General features: G+C 29.6%; 2 protein-coding genes and 1 non-coding gene across 4 annotated transcripts in view; 1 reads left to right on the forward strand and 2 right to left on the reverse strand.

Moving 5' to 3' along the window:
- The window catches only part of LOC108753193 (condensin complex subunit 1), a 10,498-nt gene extending 3,253 nt beyond the window's left edge, over window positions 1-7,245 (reverse strand). For both annotated transcript variants that reach the window (XM_018494577.1, XM_018494576.1), the window contains exons 1-14: window positions 7,109-7,245; window positions 6,835-6,969; window positions 6,524-6,699; window positions 6,314-6,453; window positions 6,153-6,234; window positions 5,893-5,955; window positions 5,585-5,818; window positions 4,815-5,147; window positions 4,568-4,754; window positions 4,139-4,458; window positions 3,665-4,057; window positions 2,234-2,478; window positions 2,042-2,162; window positions 1,435-1,931 (exon numbers count right to left, since the gene is read on the reverse strand). In XM_018494577.1, coding sequence (XP_018350079.1) covers window positions 1,435-1,931; window positions 2,042-2,162; window positions 2,234-2,478; window positions 3,665-4,057; window positions 4,139-4,458; window positions 4,568-4,754; window positions 4,815-5,147; window positions 5,585-5,818; window positions 5,893-5,955; window positions 6,153-6,234; window positions 6,314-6,453; window positions 6,524-6,699; window positions 6,835-6,969; window positions 7,109-7,223 — 3,041 coding nt within the window. In that variant the 5' untranslated portion in view covers window positions 7,224-7,245. The remainder of the gene's footprint in view (window positions 1-1,434; window positions 1,932-2,041; window positions 2,163-2,233; window positions 2,479-3,664; window positions 4,058-4,138; window positions 4,459-4,567; window positions 4,755-4,814; window positions 5,148-5,584; window positions 5,819-5,892; window positions 5,956-6,152; window positions 6,235-6,313; window positions 6,454-6,523; window positions 6,700-6,834; window positions 6,970-7,108) is intronic.
- Window positions 7,246-9,442: 2,197 nt separating this feature from the next.
- Window positions 9,443-10,592, reverse strand: LOC108753166 (COMM domain-containing protein 5). Its single transcript, XM_018494525.1, has 4 exons — window positions 10,447-10,592; window positions 10,079-10,271; window positions 9,718-9,864; window positions 9,443-9,626 (listed from the first exon to the last, which is right to left on the reverse strand). The coding sequence occupies exons 1-4, from the start codon at window positions 10,544-10,546 to the stop codon at window positions 9,443-9,445; spliced, it is 624 nt and encodes a 207-aa protein (XP_018350027.1). The 5' UTR covers window positions 10,547-10,592.
- Window positions 10,593-11,285: 693 nt separating this feature from the next.
- On the forward strand, window positions 11,286-11,358 carry Trnar-ucg. Its single transcript has one exon. It is a non-coding gene; the product is annotated as a tRNA-Arg (tRNA).
- Window positions 11,359-11,649: the final 291 nt, after the last annotated feature.

The raw sequence follows: 11,649 nt of genomic DNA on the forward strand, positions 1-11,649 counted from the left end.
TTGATTTTTTCTTTTGTATTTTTAATATTAAAAACTTACAAATATTAGCAACTTATAAGGTTTTCTTGGGTATAATCTTCAAGTAAGACCAAACAATATCTACCTAATGAGTGCAACAAGTGAATTTCATTATTTACTCGAATGCAGAAAGGGTTTAAATGATTACACTTTTCTTTGGAAATAATGAATGCTAACAGAACAGCCGAGCTATTCAGTCAAGGATATGCAAGTAAGCATGTCAATCGCAAATATGTTTTGGAGTTAGTGGCAAAATTTAAAGAGATTGGATCCGTGGTCAATAAAAAAAAGGAAATGCTGAAAGACCTGTACGAAATCAAGCACAAGTGGCGATTCTGAACGTAACGAATAATCTAAATTTCCTTTTTGTTTTTACGAATGTTCTTTTTTTTTAAATGGTACAGTGAATCGTCATAATTGTCATTATTGGGCAAATTCTAATCCGAGGACATTTTACAAAATCCATATTCAACACCCATAAAAATTAAATGTTTGGGCTGACATTTTTGATAATTGGTCTCATTGGATCTTTTTTTCTATCTCGTAATTTGAATGAGGATATATATTTGAAATTGCTAAAAAATATCATTGATCCAACGTTGAGTAATATTATTGAGAATGATGAGCATTATCTCGAAGCATTATATCAATTGATATTTCAATAGGACGAAGCATTATACACGATTTGTTCGTGAATATTCTTTTCCGGGTCGTTGGATTGAAAGAAGAGGCGCTATTGAATGACTTCCTTGATTTGTCGCCATTGAATCCTTTTTGTGAGGTCACTTAAAAAAATAAAATTTATGTAACACAATCAGTTTCTTTAGATTTATCAACGTATCGTCGACGAATACCGTCAAATCGTCACACATGCTTCAGAATGTACGATAACATTTCAAGCAGAATCTCTATTATTGTATAGAAATCGATGGTCAACATTTCGAATAATTACTACACTAAATTACACGATGGCATTATAAATACGATACGTATTTAGAAATCACTTGCAACTTATTAATGAACTGATTCCATGGATAATAAAGAAAAAAGTTTGAAGATATAAAGATTTGTTTTAGATTTAATACCTGTATTATCTAAACGAATTAATTAAATTAAAAAACTCAAACGTAGGAATGTAGGAAATTAAAAGATCTTTCTAATGATGTATCATTTGATCCTCCCCCTTCCTTTGAAATTTTTTAGGCATTGTCATCCCCCGCTTAAGGGGTTGAAGTTGAGGGTAAGAATTATACGTCAAAAGATGTTCCCTTCTCAACACAAATCAACCTGTTTTTGCATCTTTTCGAAAAATCATTTTTGTAGGAGTTATTCTGTTTTATTTTCAATGGATCATCCTATATATTAATTGATATCTAATAACCCCCCAATGTCATTCTTGCAATTCTCAATACGTACACATATTTCGTGAGCAAGCCATCTCCAGTAATAATTTCATGTTCGAGTGCACCGTTTACGAATTCCGCCTCGGCGTCGTCCATTGCACCTTCTAATGCTTCTTCTCCGTTATCCTCATTGAATATCGAGGTTTCTTTATTTCGAGAGGCTCGTTGAATAGTTGACGAGTTCGATGAGATTGTTGACAAGTTCGATGAAATTGTTGACACGTTCACCGATTTAGATTTATTAGATGTCGAACATATGCTTTTCGTTACTCGTTTCTTTTTCTTACCCTGCTTCTCTCGTAGCGTGTTTCTACGCTTCAGTTCCTTATAAATGGACACATCTAGATGAACTAACTGTTTGATGGCAACGTGTCCGATTATGTAAAGTAATTTGGAGAGTACAAAGCTCGATACATCTGATATTTCATTTATTTCTTTGTTTATAAACTGACCCTTTTCGGTAATGCTCAATAATAATTCCTTCATCAACTTATCCGGCTGATTCGCCAACTGCAAAGTAAAACTTTCTCAGCGTGATATTCCAAATGTATCAGTATACACGATAGTGTTTCGGCGTTAAGAGCATGTGCATTTAATTAACATATGACAATCTTACTTACATGATATATAGCATTAATTGCATCTGTCGCAAAAGAAATATAAGCATTTTCTTCTGTACTAGTAAAAAACTCTGTTAATAATATCATGATCTCTTTGAACATATCATGATCATTAGGATATCTATATGATAAAATATTTTTCATTAATAATTTCCCAGAAGCTTCGAATTATTTTTGTCTTCAGAGGCTTACCTCAAAGGTGGCTTTTCGACATCCTTGCTATTTTGTTTGATTTTTAACAACATTCTGCAAGCATCTCGTACTAAAAGAAGGTCGCCTTTCGCGCGTGGACCAAATCCTATCTTCATTAACACATCCAAATTATCAGATGCTATATTAGATTTTGCCTGAGCTATCATCGTTATTATCATTAACGCAGTTCTGCTATCTATTGGAGAAGTGTCCGGATATTTCATAGAGAATTTTTCCCATAATACCTACAAATACAGTGTTCATTAGAGTACATGGCTATTTTATTTTTAAAATGCTTAAAATATTTATAACTTATCATTGAACAAAATTCAATTTAGTATTAATTAAATATATTTGAATATGTTGTGTAAGAGAGTGATCGATGCGTAATCGATAGAGATTTGATCTCAGGTTTTATTTCATATATAGGATAATCCATTTTGATCACAATACAGTCAATTTTCTCCGAAATTATTAATAATACAAAAAATTTTTCAGTTGAAAATAGAACAGTTTTTGAGGGGGATATATTTTGGTCACGATATTTTTTTCTAAGTAAGGATGTCAAAAAAATGAAGATTACTTCCATTTTTTTAAATAATATTATATGCTTTCTTTTACATAACATGAGATTTTTATATTTATTTCACATATAAAAGTATTAAGGTAGAGATATTAGAAAACGAATAGTTTATGAAATATTTTATATCTTGTTCTGATATTGATATTAAATATTAAATATCGATATAAAATATTAAATATCTCGTAAACTATTAATTTTTATATATAATCATATTTATTTATTAATACTTTTATACAGAATAATGAAAAGAATTAAAGAAAATACATAATTGCTTTAAAAATATTGCTTAAAAATATAAAGACAAAATGGAAATTTTTAAAATAAGCTAAGCAACTGTATTTTCTTTACAATTGATTCATCTTATTATTTCGTCCATAAAACGATTATAAAAAAATTAATAGTTTTACGAGATATTTAATACTTCATATTAATATATGCTAGAATAAAGTATAAAATATCTCGTAAACTATTGGCTTTTGATATCTTTATCTTAATACTTTTATACCCAGAATAAATAGAGGAATATGATATATTTAAAAAATTATATAATTCCAAAAAGTTGAAATAGTCTTTATCTTTCACCTAGAAAAAAAAAATGATCAAAATATGTTCCCCCTCAAAACTATATCACTTTTTTATCTAAAACATTTTTTTTCAAATCATTAATAATTTCGAGGAAAATTGACTGTATTGATTAAAATGGACTACTTTGTATATGTCTCGATTTTAACAAGATTGATTGGGAGATTGAGAGAAGTTTAAAGATTATGGGGAAAAAGGAATCTGGAAAGAGAATGAAATATATAATCCATCTCGGAAACCATATTTCAATTATTAAATATACTTACTTGCAGCAATTCACTGTTTAATTCTTCGTTTTCATACCATGTCTTAATTAGCAATGTCAAAGCTAAGCTCTGTCCAGGCTTTAATTCCTTCATCAATTCGATTAAACGATTCGCACGAGCAACGGCTATTTGACGGATTGATCGTTTGTCGTTATTCATATCAAGATAGATCTCTTTGTACACTACAGCTACGTTATCACGCACAGATTGATCGCGATGGAATACTTGAAACAAAGCTTTACGCATAGAGTCGGCCGCTCCGGTTACTCCGAATTGGAAAGCAGTTCCTAAAAATGTGCATGATTCAACGGCGTCTCCAGTACATGTAGAAAACAACAATTTTTCTGCCACTGGTATCGCCTTCTCCAACTCGGTAGCAAACTTCAGGCAATTCTGCAGCCAAAAAATATATATATAAACATACAAACATATATGATTCAAAAGGATCGCAACGTTCAATTTTATGTCTCATACTTTTAAATAATCAATAACACGCTTTCGTAATCTTAATTCTTCTTTCCTATTGTTGTCTTCTTCTGAAGTTGAACTTTGCGCGTCGTTTGCATTTTCATTATTTGGCGATTCATTTTCTGACTCTATGAAAATCTTCAATAAAAAGGAAAGTAAAAATTCCTTTTTTGCAGCAGTGGAAAAATTTTTCATTCCAGAAATTTGCTCTAGTGTCATACATGTCTTCCACAGGTATGTCACTGCTTCAGTGACTTTTTGGCTTAATAATAATTGTCTCACATGCTCAAATGCATGATTTGGGTCGATGTTCTCTTGTTCTATATCTACAAATTCATACAATTCAGATCTTGTAATATATTTTACAAGCGAAATAATAAAGAAGCCAGTGAATAACTTATTGACAAAGAAATATAATATAAATATAATACAAACTATCTGTATATTCCTCATTATTTTTCAGAATTTCCGTAATTGCTGCCTTTATATCCGATTGTAAAATAGTCCAAAGCTGGAACCTTTGCTCATTACCACGTCCACTAGCACTTACGATATTGATTTGTAATTCTTGTAATTTTGCCTTCTCTTTATCGAGTGAATTAGAAAGTTCAACGCAATTTAACTGCACAGATATATAGATCAATTTAATCATGAAAAAAGTTTAATTTTTGTGTTTACATACCTTGCCTGCGAAAGGATTGCTTTGCAACAGAGTACGCAGCAATTGAAGAGCCTGTTTGCGAACATTTGCGCTCTTATCTTCTAATCGTAATGCGGTATAGGCTAAAAGCTTCCCGTGTCTTGCTAATGGCACAGCGCCTTCACAGCACAAGTGTTGCCAAGTCTGAAGCACTTTCGATCTCACGTAAGAATTACAATCCAACATATGCTCTTCCAAATTATCCAGACATTCGTCACGTAGGTCTTTCTGTTTATCCGTTAGGTCTTCACCAGTCAATGCTTTTTGCACCATAGCACCCAAGATTCCAATCACGCAGTTTCTCATTATATAAAACTATTAAAAGAATTTAATAAAATTCTAATAAGAATATTTTAATACTTTCCTATATAAATAATTAAGGCCCAAGCATAAAGGTGGCCATAATCCAATCATGGAACATAAAACAGTCATAGAACATAAGTTGCAGTTGTAGACTGATCAAAACATTGTGTATTGATTTACGACTTCGATCACTTTTCACAACTCAGTTATGGCTATTTTTGTGCCAAGACTCTAAAGAATCATTTATACTATAAACTATACTATTAACTTATACTGTAAATTATAAGAAATTGGCCATTCACAGTAAACTACAAAAAAAATAACTTTATTTTCCTCACATTTAATTGTGATTGATAAATTTCTTATAGCTTATGGTACAAATTAACAGCTTACGATCAGTGTAAATCTTTTATTCAGTCTATAGTATGAGAATTATAATGAAAACATACTTCACTTGACAGATAATCTGTGAAATTGTCGAGGATAGGAATTATGAGATTGGGCTGTGAAATTGCAATATTTTCCAGAAATATAGATATATTGCGACTATCCGTCTCGTTAACTTCGCTTTGGCTTATCTCATTTATCACTTCTTTTATCAAACCATTGCAGCCACATTCAGTAATCATATGTACTACGCCAGCTGCTATTGGTATTGCCAGTGCATCATATAATTTTATCAACTGTAATATTGCATACACAATGTGTTTTGTATATTTTACAAAAAACAATTACAAATATTTATTCAGACAAGTACCTGAACAATCCTCACAACGCAAGTTATTCCATGGTTGTATTTTTTAACTAAAGTTCCTAGAATCTGTTTGTAACAAAAATTATAGTAATTGAATATAAGATTCATATGTATCCCTTATAGAATTAATACTAAGATGAATTAATCACTTATTTCCAATATTAAAAATACTATTGACAATACGTTTAATCAAAATAAGTAATTAATTGATCAGTATTAGTATTAAATTTATATAAGGGACATGACAATGTAAATAGCAATACCTCAAATATAGTTTCCCTTGTGTGTTTTTGCTTAGAATCCTTACTCTGTTCTAATATCTTATAACATATCTGTGCTAAAGTCCTGCAAGCATTACAGTTATAAGACATTATTTTAGAATTAACTTAAAATAAACTTAATAACTTAGTGCTCCATAATTTACATGACAAATGAATTATCAACAATAGGTGGTCTCCATATTTTATGCAATGGGATCTGTAGCCATCTATACAAAAGTTCCAATGCTTTCTGCCTGGATTGCTCCCATTCTTCTTCAATATCTGACTTTGTGGCTTTCTTACGCTACAAAGAAACATTCATACCTTCATCCATATAACTTTGTAACATATGATATTATAGACAAGTTTCATACCTTTCCAATATTCTCATTTATATTTTTTACTTGTTCTTCTATATGACAGATAAACCATGAAAATAAATATGCCAACATATTGTTAATGCATAGATATATTTCCCTATTCTCTTCCTCTGTAATATCTCTGCCATGATCAAATATTTTTTCCTGTTCATCCAAAAGTACTTCCACAGCTGAAAATCACATATGCTTACAAATTTAAGTAAAATTATTAATTTATTTTAAATAATTATATATTTATATCTATTGTAAAAACGTAATGTCACTATTTTTAATATAACAACAGAACACCTCACAAAGAATATTACCCTTGTGAATTCTATTGAAAAAACGTAGACAGACTTGAAGTTCCACTTTACTGCCATGAACAATAACAGAAAAAAATGAGTCAAAATGATTCAAAATAAAATGCGCTCCATTTGATTGCAACGCTAATCGTGTAGCTGCAACATAAATTAAAATAAGTTTTAAACTATATTAATGTAATTATTATTTTAGTGATTTATACACACTAATAACATACAATATATTCACAATAACTTATTAATTATAAACAATTTGATACAATTTTGAATTTATTACATTCAAGAGCTTGAGATAGCGCCCGTAAGGGAATAATCTCTTCGACAAAATACTGCCCAGCATGTGATGTTAAAAGTTCGTCCTTTATTAAAGGAATCACAAATTTTTTCACCATTTTCACGTAACGTCGAAACTATCACCAAAAATGTCAAACACTGTATTAGTAAGATTCTTTACACTATAATATTTTCATTAAATATTTAAAAATAATATTTTGTCATTTGTCATTTATACATCGCAATCAAATATTTTCTTTGATCCTTCTTTCAAACAAATTTTCGATTAGATGTATCAGAATGGAACTTAACCGAGTTCAAATAACTGCTAATCAACGCCACTAACGGAAAAATTAAAGGCGCCTTTTCATACTGGGTGCATTAAAAACGACAAGCGCTCATTGAGCGTTCAGTAAGCTGTTTTATCTGATTGGTTTATATTTTAGGAATATGCTAATCAGGTGCAAAAGCTGATTGGCATATTCTGTTAGAACTTAAAAATATAGACCAAACAAGAACAAAAGCTCACTGAGTGCTCAGTGAGCGATCGTGCTTCTGGATACACTTAATGGGTGCATTCACGTCAACAGCTCACTGAGCTCTTTCATCTGATTGGCATATTTCATTAGATCCCAAAATATAGACCAATCAAATAAAAAAGCTCACTGAGCGCTTAGTGAGCTCTTGCATCTGATTGGCATATTTCGTTAGATCTAAAAATATAAACAACCAAACAGATACAATAGAGTAGATGTAAAGAGAGCAGACCTATTACTGGCATTCAATCACTGAATTATACAGGATGGCTTCAAATTTTGGCTTCACTTATCCTGAGCAGGTAGAGCGGACTAAACTGTGCGTTCGGCAATGTAAATTTGAGATACGAGTTAGTAGATAGCGAACTTGATCACGTGATTTTAAGGCTTAAACACAATAGGTATAAGCAATAGATACAGGCAACAGGAAATAACGAGCCGTCATCCAATCAGAGCTCTGGGATATAATATCAAAGTTACATTCCAGAGTTCTGATTGGACGGCTCGTTATTTCCTGTTGCTTGTGCCTATTGCCTGTACTTATTGTGTTTAAGCCTTTAGAGTCACTCTAGTAAGAATCATACCCACTGATTTTTGATTGGTCAAATTTCAAGTCCCTTTAAACGCCGCCATCTATTGATACTTTCGATGAAATAGTAAATCTGTAAATTGGTGTGTGCAACTGTTTCATGATGTAGAAGGCGCGAATGCGAACTATCAACTGTCAATCATGGTGGAATTGTGCTGTTTCCCGTTGATACCCGATACCCGGTATTGGCGTTCTTCCGGTCTTATGTTTTAACTTTTAGTAAAGGAATTCTACGTGATCTTAGAGCAATTTGAGTATCAAGAATTAATTCCGAACGATACAGAGCTATAAACTGTTCTTTAAGGTTAGATTATAAAATCATCATGTTTATTTTTGTGAAATAAATAAAAAATATCCTAATAATTGAAAATATCTTTCGCTTTACTAAAAACTGATAATAATCTTATAAGCTGCATTTTCATGCTGACGCTCGATACTCGAATTGAAATTCAATCTAAGGGTGCTATTTCATTTGTGTGTTTTTGTCGTACGACAAATGTATGCAGGATAGAGAAGTCCTCGGATCTCTCTATTCTATAGCCAATCAACACGTTTGAAAAATTTGTCATACGACAAAAACGCATAAATGAAATATCACCCTTATACTAAAAATAGATCATTACACATGAATGTAGCAATAGAGACAAATTTTTATAAATATAATAGACATAATTGTCAACAAATGCATATTTCTCAGTTGCAAACTTTTGGCTTTTATTTTCAGATTCGCAATAAGATATTTTACATAATTATCGAGGAAAATGTCATCATAATTATCAAAACAAAAAATTATTAGAAAGTAACGAGTGATTGAAATACATATATATATCTTGTTTTTTTAAGAAAGTGGTCTAATTAAAAAAGATTTGAGTACATAAATTTTTTGATAAAAAAATATAACGCATGAGAGGAATGTTTTTATATTATTGAAAGATCCGACATTTATATTTTTATATTAGAAATTATTGGAATAACATTTATGAAAAATCGGAGTTTTTTTATAACATAATAATAATAACAAACAATTGTTACTTATAATTTTAATGTAAATAATTTTTACATTTTTAATACATTATTGTAATGCAATAAACTGGATATAAGCAAGTAGAAATGTAAATATTTATATATTTTCAGAATTTAAAATTAATAAATCATTACCTAGCAAACTGTTACCTCAGAATTGCTCTTAGTAACAAATTGAAGATTGTTACTGTCAGCTAGACAGAATAGTTTTAAAAATGCTATGCCGCTCCAGTGCTTGCAACTCAACAAGAATGGTAGCTATAGTATGTCTCAATTGATGAAACTTTGCTAAAGATAATTCAAAAGTCACACATTCACCTGTATTGAAAATCCATTCCATTATAATAGTTGGTTCTAGTACTCTGTTTAATATACTGCAATATATATGGAAAAATATATTAGAATTCTCTGTAAAATATATTATTTTATGATAAATATCTACTACAAAAAAAACCCCAAACATACTTTGATGAGATTATAATATCTATGCGCCATTTGCAGGATATAAGTTGTGGATTAAATTTTGTTCTTTGAATTAAACCTAATAATAAGTCTGCTTGTTTTGGACCATAAATCACAGAGGATAAATCTTCCACACATTCTGGATTCAATCTGCAATATGCATAAAAAATAGCTAAGAAAAATTCCGTATAACTTTTTAGATACTATTATAAAAATAATATATTATTAAAATTATTCTTTATCATTATTCTTTATAACAATTATCGTTATAGATATGAATTTATTTATTATAGAAAAATATAAATGTCACAAACTATAAGAGTTAATATGAGTTACAGAACTTAATATATATATGTACACTTACTTCAATTCTTCCAAACATTGTTTAAATTCCACAGGTTTAATATTATGGCATTGCGATCGTAGATATATTTTTAAAATTGTAAGAATAGCAACGTAATATTCATCTACATGTTCTTCAGGTATGCTATATTTTTTACTTATTCTTTCTAATATACCTTCTTCTATATGTTCCAGTTCTATTGCTTTTACTGCAACTATATATTTTAAATAATTATTATACAAATAACATAGATATCCTGTGTTTCTTCTTGTTATATATAATTAAGTAAATTTTATGCAGTATTAATTCAATAATTCACTCTAACTCTTATTTAATTCAATTACAATTCTTTAAAATAATTTTAGTTCGTTTTTAATAAAATAACTCACGTTGTATTAATGGACGCGCGAATGTTTTCTTTAATTCCGCAAGATATTTTGTTTTGTTCCCCAAAGCACTCAAAAGCTGCGTTTGAAGGGGTGTTGTCATTGTTACGATGACATTCAATTGATAACTTAACCAAAAATGACTAACGCTCGAACGCCCCAAACAAAAATTGAACGTATTGCCATCTATTGGAGATTAGAGAAAATAGGTAAGTAATATTACCGAGATATGATGCAGGTAGAAAAATTTATATTGATCGACTGCCAATATAAATTTCTTGAAATTGGTCGATTTGATATATAAATATATCTGAATAATATATATTATTTAGTTTATATAATGCAGTATTTAAGTTCTTTATTTTTATACAAATGTTTCATAAATTAGCATACATAAAAATTATATATATTTTAATAATGATTAAAACGGTCGATAATGTCAACGTTCTATCCGTGTTCCAAAGTTAAGTCACGAAAAAATTTATCCATTGCCAATGATTTAATAGTAATGCTATCAGTAATGCGATAAATAAATAATTTTACTTATAATTATTACAAATCTTTTGGATATAAAATTCGAATTAATAATTATTTCGCTCGACAGTAAATGCATCATTAATGATGTGAATGTCGATTATTTGTTGAGGAAGAGATCAATATACATATATAATAACGCTGTTAAATATAAATTATGAATTATAATGTTATGGAATGCATCTTAAGATTTTTTTAGTAGCATTTATATATAAGATCATATTAATTTTAATATTCTAAGCTTAATATACGACAAGAAAATCGATCAAATTCGTTGATATACTTGGTTGAAGTCACAGCTTACAACTGACCGTGTGGCCTAATGGATAAGGCGTCGGACTTCGGATCCGAAGATTGCAGGTTCGAGTCCTGTCACGGTCGCAGGCAACTAATTTTTTTTTTCTGTTATACGCAAGACACACTGTATGTTTTATTATATTACATAGAACTGTCCCATAATTTCCATATTTTATATTTTTATTCTTTTTAGTAATATAAACCCGTCAGAAATTAACAAATACATAAACATTTTTCAATTATTTTTGAAATTTAATAACTAATTAATATTAATTAATCTAATTCAAAATAAAATTAATGTATAAATTTAAAGTTACACATTAATTTTCTTTCAATTTATGCGCAATTTAAATAACAGATAAGTAAAATAATATT

This window comes from Trachymyrmex septentrionalis, unplaced genomic scaffold (genome assembly GCF_001594115.1).
Source record: "Trachymyrmex septentrionalis isolate Tsep2-gDNA-1 unplaced genomic scaffold, Tsep1.0 scaffold66, whole genome shotgun sequence".
Lineage (NCBI taxonomy): Eukaryota > Metazoa > Arthropoda > Insecta > Hymenoptera > Formicidae > Trachymyrmex > Trachymyrmex septentrionalis.